This window comes from Gossypium hirsutum, chromosome A04 (genome assembly GCF_007990345.1).
Source record: "Gossypium hirsutum isolate 1008001.06 chromosome A04, Gossypium_hirsutum_v2.1, whole genome shotgun sequence".
NCBI lineage: Eukaryota > Viridiplantae > Streptophyta > Magnoliopsida > Malvales > Malvaceae > Gossypium > Gossypium hirsutum.
This window is the reverse complement of record NC_053427.1, coordinates 78,052,417-78,064,004: the sequence shown is the minus strand read 5'-3', so window position 1 is coordinate 78,064,004 and position 11,588 is coordinate 78,052,417. Positions and strand designations below refer to the sequence as shown.

At 34.4% G+C, this 11,588-nt stretch overlaps 1 protein-coding gene across 1 annotated transcript; it reads left to right on the top strand.

The window, feature by feature from the left end:
• Window positions 1-1,622: 1,622 nt before the first annotated feature.
• On the top strand, window positions 1,623-11,116 carry LOC107931263 (importin-11). Its single transcript, XM_016863109.2, has 24 exons — window positions 1,623-2,045; window positions 2,143-2,252; window positions 2,478-2,550; window positions 2,775-2,836; window positions 2,998-3,139; window positions 3,496-3,714; window positions 3,854-3,920; window positions 4,406-4,805; window positions 4,992-5,139; window positions 5,267-5,427; window positions 5,793-5,892; window positions 6,486-6,560; window positions 6,681-6,815; window positions 7,238-7,327; window positions 7,670-7,852; window positions 7,938-8,042; window positions 8,291-8,449; window positions 9,258-9,302; window positions 9,422-9,643; window positions 9,908-10,014; window positions 10,103-10,159; window positions 10,250-10,322; window positions 10,411-10,665; window positions 10,783-11,116. The coding sequence occupies exons 1-23, from the start codon at window positions 1,905-1,907 to the stop codon at window positions 10,570-10,572; spliced, it is 3,036 nt and encodes a 1,011-aa protein (XP_016718598.1). The 5' UTR covers window positions 1,623-1,904; the 3' UTR covers window positions 10,573-10,665; window positions 10,783-11,116.
• The last annotated feature ends 472 nt before the right edge of the window (window positions 11,117-11,588 follow it).

Genomic DNA, 11,588 nt, shown 5'->3' with positions numbered 1-11,588 from the left:
TTCGCTCATACTAGTTGGAATATGGTGTATCGGCTAGTACAAAAAATAATTTTAAATTTTTATTATTTATTTTGGATTTATTGAATTGTGGATTATTATATGCATTTTATGGGATGATCTTATTATTTAATTTATGCAATAAAAATTTTCTTATTTATTTTTGGCTTGTTTAATGATGAATTGTATTTGTAAAGTTTATTAAAGAATATTTTATGTAGTTGATGAATATTTTATATTTAAGATTTATTTAATCTCAACCGTACATATATATATATAATGTTTTTAAAAAATAGTGATAAATATGAAATGATACACCTAAACAAAATGGTACCAGACTCAATAGAAAAATGATACGTTCACAGATACAATATTGAAAAAAAGAACAGAAAAAATACAAATAAACAAATGAATATGTTATAGAGAAAGTTTGAATATATAATCAAACAAAATGGAGATCCCCATCTCAAAAGAGAAACAGATGCACCTAATTAAATAATTAAGTCCATTCAATTGAGTCCGGACTTGCTTACTCAAAAAGTAAATGGTTAGGGGCATTTGTGTAATCATTTGGACCCACAAAACATAAAATATGGATTATTTATCTTTTATTCTCCCTTTTGGGTTAAACTATTCCACTCTTTCACCTACCTTTGATAGCATAAACCGGAGGAGGCATAAATTTCAGACACAAAATTATTGCTGGAAGTTGAAGTTACTTACAGCATTGGACAAGCACTTACACTTCAGTAACATAGGAGTTTGCTTCCAATGTGTATTAATGTTTCAAATTTCATCACTTATTTTACAGTCCAACATTTTTAGTTTTAAAAATAGTTTTATGAAATATTATTTTAATTTAATTTCACTACTCCTTTTATTTATTACCATGTGACCTGAGGCGATGCATAGTAGATGACACTATTTCACACCCTATGGAAATTCCGAACTTTTGGTATAATTCTATTTTGGATCCTTTTATTATGATCAACTTTTGGATTTAGTCCTTACGCTTTATTTTGGTAAAATTTGGCCTCAATTTTTATAATTTTATTAGTTAGTCAAAAAATTAACATCGTTAACTATTTCAATTAAAATTTTGATATAAATTTTTCTTAAAAAAACTTATTTCAACATCAAGAATACATGTCAACCTGATGAGTTGGAAGTAATGATGTTTGAATTGGATTGGGCCGGTCGGGCTATCGATCTGGAAAATGATATTGAAATGATTGGATCGAGAGTCGATATAAACCGATTGAATCAACTAAAAAATCAATTGAGCTGGTTTTTGAAACTATTGTTTTTATTTTTAAATTTTTAATAATTTTATCGAACCGATCGAACCAACAAACCAATAGCTTGACAAATTCAACCACTAGTTTGATTCTAGAAACATTGATTACAAGAAATTTTTTTAAAGAAAAAAAATACATGATCATTTTAAATGAATTAACATGGTTAACTATTCAAATTAATTTATGATATTATAAAAGTGGTAGGATGGAATTATGCCAAATTAAAGTACGGTAACTAGATCATAAATTCGAACATAGTAAAGGGACCAAAGCCAGGAATTCACCATTTGTTTTTATTTAAGCTTGATATATTAATATATCTGCCGGAGAGGCCGTAAAGACGACCAACACCGTCTCAATCACATACTCTGTTCTTTGCCTCGACCCCACATCATTCCAGGCATTTCCATCGTCAAATAGAAAAGCTGAAAAACGACACCGTTAAGAACCTCAAAACGTCCATCATCCATGTGGATGTCCAAGCCTCAGTCGCCGCGCCAGAATCTTTTCTCGTAAATCTCACGATTCGCCGATCCAACTTGCTAACTCGACTCTGCTTGTTTCTCATAGTTAACACGAGAGGGTTAGGGAGATTGTTAAGAGTTACCGATGGCGCTTTCGGCTGCTGATTTGCCTGCCTTATACACGTTGCTAGTCAACTCAATGAGCCAAGACGAGTCCGTTCGCAAACCGGCCGAAGCGGCGCTCTCTCAATCCGAGAACAGACCTGGTTTCTGCTCTTGCGTCATGGTATTTAATTATCTTTCCTTATTTTGCATTTTCTGTAAAATGCATTTGAAATCCGTGCGCATTTAAGCTGGAAACTTTTCTTCTGTGGTTCTTTTAGGAAGTGATTACAGCGAAAGATTTAGTATCTCAAGTAGATATTCGATTGATGGCCTCTGTATATTTCAAGAACAGTATTAATCGGTATTGGAGAAAGAGACGCGATTCCTCGTAAGATATACGCTAGTCTTTCATGCATTTGATTCATATATGAGTACGAACTTCAAATTTGAGGGTTTACTTTTCATTTTAACTCATCCGAAACTGCATTTGCCTTCTTTTCGTAGCAAATCCAGCCCTACAAGCTGATAAAGAGTGTTTTAACTATTTTTCCTTTATTTATTTCTTAAAATCAAATATATATGTTTCCTTAATGACCTGAAATTTTGTATTCAGGGGGATAAGCAGCGAAGAGAAACAACATTTAAAGCAAAAATTGTTATCACACTTAAGAGAAGAAAATAATCAGGTATTTCTCCCAAGTTCATCTTTTTATTGGTAAATAATTTATGTGCACAATGTTTTTTAACTATAACATGGAGGATAGGACTTAGGATTGTTGCAATGTGATTGTATTTAAGTTGTCTACTGGTTGCTTCTGGTATATATTCCTCTTGGCATGGTGGCCTGTAATTTCTTTTGAGTTTGCGAGCTTTAATATCTGTCTTTTGCATTTTTTTTTCCCTGATACAGATTGCTCAAATGCTGGCGGTCCTCATTTCCAAAATTGCTCGTTTTGATTATCCTCGGGAATGGTATATATCTTCAGTCGTTAGACTGATTAGTATTCATTACTGTGCTTTCCTGCTTAATTGAGCTAGAATATGTTTTTCTTTTTTCCTGCATTATTGGATTTCTCAAATGATTCCCTTTTGTAGCTAATGATGTATATTGATTTGTTGGTATATGATTTTAGGCCAGAGCTGTTCTCTTTTCTAGCACAGCAGCTTCAATCAGCCGATGTTCTTACCTCGCACAGGATTTTTATGATTCTCTTCAGAACTTTGAAGGAATTATCCACAAAACGTCTTACTGCAGACCAAAGGACTTTTGCTGAGGTATGCTGTTATTGAAACATCTTGCTTTTGTATAAGTTCCTCCTAAATCGAGGTCATGTGGTAGTCTTCCAATTTCTTGAGCCCCCCTCTTATTTAAATGAAGGTAGATGCTACCCTGTCTGTTTGCATAAGCTTGGCTAGCATTGATTTGAAAAGCACTCTTATGCTAGCGAATATATGCATTTTGTACTGTAGTTAGTGGCTTCTACATTCTGTCTTATTAGTACTTCATTTCTGTGCTCCAGTCTTCTCTCAGATATTATCGTCTACCCAGTTTAGGATCAAATTACTTAATTTTCAAATTATAGTTCTGTTCTATAGACTGGAAGACTCTGACTTGGAAACTTTCTTGGCAGATATCCTCCCATTTATTTGAGTTTTGCTGGCGTCTTTGGCAAAGTGATATACAAACAATATTGCATGGTTTTTCTACAATCAGTCAGAGCTATGGTTCTAGTGCTGTGGAGCAGCATCATGATGACCTTTATCTAACATGTGAAAGATGGTTGTTTTGTCTAAAGATAATATGTCAGTTAGTGATTTCAGGGTTTCAAAGTGATGCAAAATGTATTCAGGTGCTCGTTACTTCTTTCTCTTTCCTTAGAAAATTTAGATTTTGTAGTCAATTGCCATTTCATTCCTTCGCCTCCCCCCCCCCTTTTTTCTCTGGCAATTTGGAATGAGAGTATATCATTTAAATGCCTCATTTTGCAGGAGATAAGACCAGTCAAAGAGGTGTCTCCTGTGCTTTTGAATGCTGCTCAATCATTTCTTCCATACTGTAAGATAGCTTGTTATTGACGGTCAATTTTGGCCCCAAATATAGAAAAAAATAAAAAAAGCAGATTTATATGTATTAGATCTTTAACAGTTCTCCTTAAGAAAATGGCAATTAGCATGTCCTGTCAAAAGAGTTCTCAATTAACCAAAAAAAAGAAGCAATCATTACAAGTAACATACTCATTATTTAAAGCCTCCCCTGCTTTCTTTTATCCAAGACCCTTGCCCTTTTATGATTTGAGGGTGTGACGCATGCAATTTTTTTGCATATAAAACTACTTCAAGTTCTTTGGTGTATTTTAATTTCTGTTCTTTTTTTTCTATTCAAAACCATCTTTCTTTATTCATAAATTGTGATCTTTGTATTGGCTAGGGGAAAAAAAGAAGCAACCTATGGTCCCACGCTTTAAAGCTGAAGCTATATCATATACTTGTTAAAAGATTTTGCATGATTAATTTGTTTGTATGTGTTACCTTATGTTACAGATACATCTTTTCAGAGCAGACATCCTAAATTTTGGGACTTTATAAAGAAGGCATGTACTAAATTGATGAAGGTTTTAGTTGCAATACAACAAAGGCATCCTTATTCATTTGGTGATACATGTGTTCTTCAACCTGTCCTCAATTTCTGTTTAAATAAGATTACAGATCCTGAGCCAGATGTATTATCATTTGCACAATTTGTGATTAAGTGTATGGTAATGGTAAAAAGTGTATTGGAATGTAAAGAATATAAACCAAGTCTTACTGGACGGGTTATGGATGAGAACTCTGTTACGCTAGAGCAGATGAAGAAAAACAATTCTAATGCTGTTGCCGGTGTTTTGACTTCCCTTCTGCCTAAGGAACGGATAGTACTTTTATGCAACGTATTAATAAGGAGGTAATTACCTTTATCAGTTTTTTTTGGCTGTTGCACAGTATGATGTTTCCTTTTCCATCCCCCTTCTGAACCACACTTGTGGGGAGGAAAGAGAAAACTATTCAGAAAACCATGGTTAAAATTAATATTTTTTAATTACCTTTTGTTTGCATGTTTTTACACCTGTTCTGCTTAATGTATTAACAGGTATTTTGTTCTGAACTCAAGTGATTTAGAGGAATGGTATGAGAACTCTGAGGCTTTTCACCATGAGCAAGATATGGTTCAGTGGACAGAGAAACTGAGGCCTTGTGCGGAGGCTTTATATATTGTGTTGTTTGAAAATCACAGTCAAGTAGGTGGTAATTTAGTACATATCATTTAGTTTGTTATTATGTTACTATCCTTTCTGTTGTCTTTTGGTTGGCCGTTGTTTTGTATAGATGCATGAACGCTTATTCTAATCAGCTTGTTATATTTAGCTCCTAGCTCCTATTGTGGTGTCTATCCTTCAAGAGGCAATGAATGGTTGCCCAACTTCGGTGACTGAAATTACTCCAGGGTTACTTCTTAAAGATGCTGCCTACGGCGCAGCTGCTTATGTATATTATGAGCTCTCAAATTACCTGAGCTTCAAAGATTGGTATGCCCATTCTCCAGTATGCTATATTTGGTGTCTAGTCACTTGATAATTTTGCTGTGGATATACTTGCTCTAACCCTTGGTTGTTTGGGGTTGTTTTTTTTATCTTCTTTTGGGATGGGGCATTGTTTGTATTTTATTATTTTTACCAGATAATGATAATCCAAGAAAAGTAGGAAACAATATTTAGTTTTTATTTTGGGGCTCAATAAACATCATTTAGTTGCTTCCTTCTTAAAATTTATCCCTTGGTTCAGTTTTTTAGTTTTTAAAGAATTGCATTTATTGCATTGTGAATAAATAAACTGGTATGATCTTCTTAGTTTCGGTAGGAAGTACTTTTTCTCAAACAATCCTGGATTGCAGGTTTGATGGTGCTTTATCCCTTGAACTTTCTAATGATCATCCAACTATGCGCATCATCCACCGGAAAGTTGCACTAATATTGGGACAATGGGTTTCTGAGGTAACATAATTATATTTCTAAACATCTTATCTATATCTTGTCCAAACGTTCTTTCTATGATCTGTATGTATGTTTGTATGCATGCATGCCACAGCAGCATGTTGTGGCTTTCATCAGTATAGCGTATGACCAATAGTTTTCAGGTCAGAAGCTTGTACAATTATCATTGAATCTTTAGCTCTCACAATATGATGGTTGCTAAACCTTTTAATATCTGACGTGGTAGATTTCTAATTGAGCCCTGAAGTCTGTTCCCCTCACAGAACAAGCTAGTGATTCAGAGCAAACCATAACTCTAAAACCCTTCGCACTTGAACCTGTTCCATTTGCTGCAACACTAGAAATAGAGTACATAAATCAAAGCCAGAGTTTGGATAAGTGCCACTACTGATTTGGTGTGCATTGAATAAGTGATTTTACATGAACTTAATCTGGTTTATGTCTTCATAGTAGAAGAATGATGCATTTTGAGTCTGGAACTCGTAATGTCAATATAATACTGTGCATTATTTGTTATTCCTCTTCAATTTCTACTTTGGTTGCTGCAGGAAATTACTCATAATGATTCTTTTGTGATGTTTGCATCCATGCAGATTAAGAATGACACAAAGAGGCCTGTATACTGTGCCTTGATACGGTTGTTACAGGACAAAGATCTATCTGTGAGGGTATGTTCTAGAAGTTTGCTTTTCCTTTTTCATCATGTGTCCCTGCTCTCTCTGCCTCTTAATAATAATCTATTTATGAAGGTTATTGTACTTCACTCACTGTGTTGAATGTTGTTTTAGCTGGCTGCCTGCAGATCTTTGTGTTTACATGTTGAAGATGCAAGCTTTTCAGAGAAAGATTTTTCTGATCTACTTCCTGTTTGCTGGGTTTCATGTTTTAATTTGGTTAAAGAAGTTCAAGAGTTTGATTCGAAGGTAATTCTGCTGTTGTTTGTTGTTGTCCACTACTTGCTTAGGCATTTCTTTTCCTTTATTGTTTTTAGAAAAAAGACTAATGTATCTTATCAGATTGTGGAAAATTTCTGGAGTCTATACTCAGAGCTTTGGAATTTCTTTAATGCATGCATGATATCTGATGAAAAAGTTGAATAGATGTGAACTTTAGCTTTTTATATTGATGTGCTTTGCCTGTTCCCTATTAAGATCATATTGTAATGATTTGTTTAGGAAATATAGGTTCTCAAATGTGACATGCAAATTCTGGTATTGGGAGAGTCTGTCCAGATTTAAATCTGAGTCTTTGTTTGTGTTTCTATTTGTGCTTGCACTTGTATATGCTGCCTAGTATATTCCTGACATTCAACTTCACATGTTGCTGCTTTTCACCTAAATTTCAGGTCCAGGTTTTAAATTTGATTTCCGTTCTTCTGGGCCATGTCAATGAAGTCATTCCATACGCTAACAACTTGATGCAGTTTTTCCAGATGGTATTGTTGTCACTGCTTTAGTTTCTTCTCTGACAGTTTCTTATGCTTAGTTGATGACAGTATAAGTACAAAGGGTTTTTAACAGGGAACCATTTTACCAAATCAGATAATTACTAATTTCAGAAATTGCTGTTGTGAAACATGGTGCAAATTTTGCTGCCATGCATGGTTAATTGCTCAACTTAACTATTAGTGATTAGAATTGGAATGCTGAGCCAAATTTGAGTGTATGGGTGTTAATTGACTTGGCTACTCATGCGGACATGCCATAGACTGTATTTATCTGCTGTTCTTTTAAAATATATTTTCTTTTAATTTGCTTGAACCTCTCAATATGAAAAGGTTTGGGAGGAATCTTCTGGTGAAAGCCTTTTACAGATACAGCTTCTTATTGCTTTGCGGAACTTTGTGGTTGCACTTGGGTACCAATCACCTAGTTGCTATGCAATGCTCCTGCCCATTCTTCAAAAGGGGATTGATATAAATGGCCCAGATGAACTCAATCTTCTGGAGGATAGCATGCTGGTGAGACTACTGCCCGGAAACATTGATCATTTATTTGGCTGTCTTTACTGTAAACATCTTGTGCTAAATGTTCTCATCGCTGCAGCTATGGGAGGCTACAATTTCTCATGCACCTACAATGGTGCCTCAACTCTTAGCATATTTCCCATGCCTTGTGGAAATATTGGAAAGAAACTTTGACCAGTTACAGGTTAGACTTCTTGGATAATTTCTGTCCTTGTTAGGTCAGAGCTTTCATTTCCCTTTTTGTATTGTTTCCCAAGAAAAGTAGGATTTAATGTCTCCTTTAAAAAAGGTGTAGGTATGTATGGTCCTGGATTGTCTACTATTGCATTTGGTGCTTTAGGTTTTTATACTGCGTCATAAATCATTGTTTGCAGCACACCTACCCATCTCCCTCCCTCCCTCAATCTTATATTGATCTTAATATGCTTGCAGGTTGCAGTTGATATTACTGAAGGTTACATTATTTTGGGTGGAAGAGAATTTCTTAGCATGCATGCTTCCAGTGTAGCTAGACTTCTGGATCTCATTGTTGGAAATGTCAATGATAGAGGGCTACTTTCAACTCTTCCTGTCATTGACATCCTAATACAGGTATTATATAGTAGATTTTCAGCACAGTGGCATCACATAAAAATAGGCCAAGTTTCGACGAAGCCAGTAGCAGTATATGTATATTGAATTTTCTCCTCACATAATATCCATTGAAAAAGTTTTAATAATGAATACAGACATGACCACAAGCATACCATTGTGTATGTATGCTTGCAGCTCATTGTTTCCATATACAAGGTTGTCATTGTATACTATCTTGGTAATATAACGTGCTGGCTGTCCTGCTTTTTGTCATACCTACAAACCATGACATCCCATAATGTGAAACCTTTGATGCTAAACACCTACTTTTATTTCAACTCTATTATTACAGACAATGGACATTTTACTGGCAAATGCATTCTTGAATGTTCAACGTTTCAAAGAGAGTGCTACTTGTTTCTTTATCAGTTTTGCTCTAAGAGAACATTAATTCACATTATTTGACATATATGATGTAATTATAGTGAAGAGTTCTGGAAAGAAGAGTCTTACTCAAATCTAGTCATATCAGCTGTAATCAAGAACATATGCCAGGGAACAATAACATGAGAACCAGGGTGGTTTAGTTTTTATATATGGTTGTATATATGAACTGAATATTTACCACTGGGCTTTGTATCCTTAAGTTCACTGTTGTTCATGAATAGGGTGGTTATTCCTTAAATTGCTAAAAGAGCAGTAAAATTGTTTGCTCGGATGATAGTTGTTTACTGATGACCATGGAGGTTTAAAATCATTAAAATTGTGTTGGACCCGAGAAACTCAATCAGTTTTAGTAACTGCTCATCTTTTTGCTATTTTGTAGTGCTTTCCCACGGAGGTGCCTCCATTAATCAGCAGTACTTTACAAGTAAGCTTGGTTCTTTATCGATCGAGATTTTCTATCATTCTTGTCCACGGTTATAGTTGCTGTGATATATGCATTTTCATGACATCTAATTCTTGCTACCCTTTGTTAAATGTCGGCAGAAATTGGTTGTTATTTGTCTATGCGGAGGAGACGACAAGGATCCTTCAAAGACAGCAGTTAAAGCATCTTCAGCTGCTATCCTAGCTAGGATTTGGGTGATGAATACCAACTATCTTGTACAACTAACATCAGAATCTTCGCTTTCTTCACTACTGCAGCAGACTGGTGTAGCTATTGAAGATAATATTCTTCTTTGCCTGGTTGACATATGGCTTGACAAGGTTAGCAGAAGATATATTCCTACTAAGTAGACAATAGTAGTTGGTTTGTTAGTGTTCTCAGCTGTTTGCATTGATGTTTTAACTCGAAAGTTATCAAAGAAATAAAAAATTAAAAAAAAAAAAACTGATTCTTTTTTCCTTTTTCTTTACTATCTAGAGGTTTTATGCTTTGGTTAGGATTATGAATTGGGTAACTAGAGTTGGTCTGGCATGCTTCATCAGGTTAATTTTTGCTTTTATCATTATCTTTGCATGTTTATACAGGTAGACAATGTATCTTCACACCAGAAGAAAACATTTGGCCTAGCACTTTCCATAATTTTGACATTAAGGCTGCCTCAGGTTCTGGACAAACTTGATCAGATACTAAGGTACAAGCTCAATCTTGGTTTTGATGTATATCTGCTGCTGAGCATTGGATAACATTTAATTATTGCAATGGTGATAAACTTTATGCAGTGTCTGCACCAGTGTAATCTTGGGAGGGACTGATGACTTATCCGAGGAAGTGTCAAGGTTATCATAATATAAAATTTTGTTGGGTGAAGATTCAACATTAGAGATTCATTACCAATTTCATTCTCAATTTTTGCTAATACATTGCAGTGGCGATACCATGAGCTCTAGCAGGATTCATGGTGAGGACTCGCTTCCCAGTAAGGAGTTAAGGAGAAGACAGGTTAATATTCTTTAGTCAAATCATTCACCAAATTTTATATATCTATTTACCTAAGTATTTATGATGGATCGGTGTTGCCATCATTCAGATCAAGCTCTCAGACCCTATCAACCAATTGTCATTGGAAAACTCGGTGAGGGAAAATCTTCAAACATGTTCTGCCCTTCATGGGGAGTCATTTAATTCTGCTATGGCTAGAATGCATCCTGCCGCTTTCGCACAATTGAAACAGGCACTGAAGATGCTGTAGGCCGGCCCCGATATAGTTTTGTATCAACAGAGGTCCTTTTTTTTTCTGGGCTATTTTGTTTCGACTTTTCCAAAGATTGAGAAAACTATTTTGGTAAGTTTTTCCAATCTTCTTAAATACCCTCTTTACTTATTCATGAATTCTTTGTACTAGGGATTTTTCTGCATCTAATTTTATGCTTATTTTTCTTCTTTTTTTCCTCCATTCCAGGTGTTTTTCTTGAGGTGGGTTTGGTGGTTTTTGGATTCTTTTATAAATTTCTGCTATGGCTGCCTGCATGGTGAGTTGTTGATTTCTTCATGTTGTTAAAATTTGCCTCATTTATCACATGGAGCAACAATTAAACTCTGTAAATAGAACTGGAAATGAAAATTTTCTGGGGAAAAGAGAAGGGGCGGGGGAAATTAAATTTCTGATACTGAGGGCCTCAATGAGTTTGAATTTCATTAAGCATTTTTTAATATATATTACAGTTGTAAAAATAGGAAAACGCATATTTGTATTATGAAGTATGTAAGGTATTTATGGTGGGTTGTATTGGGTACCTTTAAAGAGTTCATCCACTTCCATACACATAAAATCTCTTTTTAGAATTCAAAACTCCTTTCTTGTTACTCGAATTAATCAAAAGCCTCTTATTCCAAATTTTCTTGAAAATTCAAATTGAAGATCTATAATTATAATATAAAATTTGATTGCTCTTAAAGAAAATGGAAACCAAGTTATCTCTAATTTGATTTAATTAAAGGATTCTTTTTTAAAAATAAATTATATATATTACACTATTTTCACTAATTTGTATATAAAATATTTTTTATATTATACAAATATTTGTAAATTAAATAATAAAAATAAAGAATTTGATTACAATTTTTTGTTTGGTAACAGAAACGAATCAAACTAAATTTAATAAAACCGAACCCTATATTACAGTTTTCTTGACCAATTCACATGAAACAAAAAAAAAAGACAACGATTACCCTTTCAAACCAAATCAACAAGTAAAACCATCTACT

Coding starts and splice junctions, on each gene's coding strand:
- LOC107931263 (XM_016863109.2), top strand. CDS start 1,905: ATGGCGCTTTCGGCTGCTGATTTGCCTGCCTTATACACGTTGCTAGTC. Junction 3,921..4,405: donor TCAATCATTTCTTCCATACT/GTAAGATAGCTT, acceptor CTTATGTTACAG/ATACATCTTTTCAGAGCAGA. Junction 10,015..10,102: donor AAACTTGATCAGATACTAAG/GTACAAGCTCAA, acceptor AACTTTATGCAG/TGTCTGCACCAGTGTAATCT.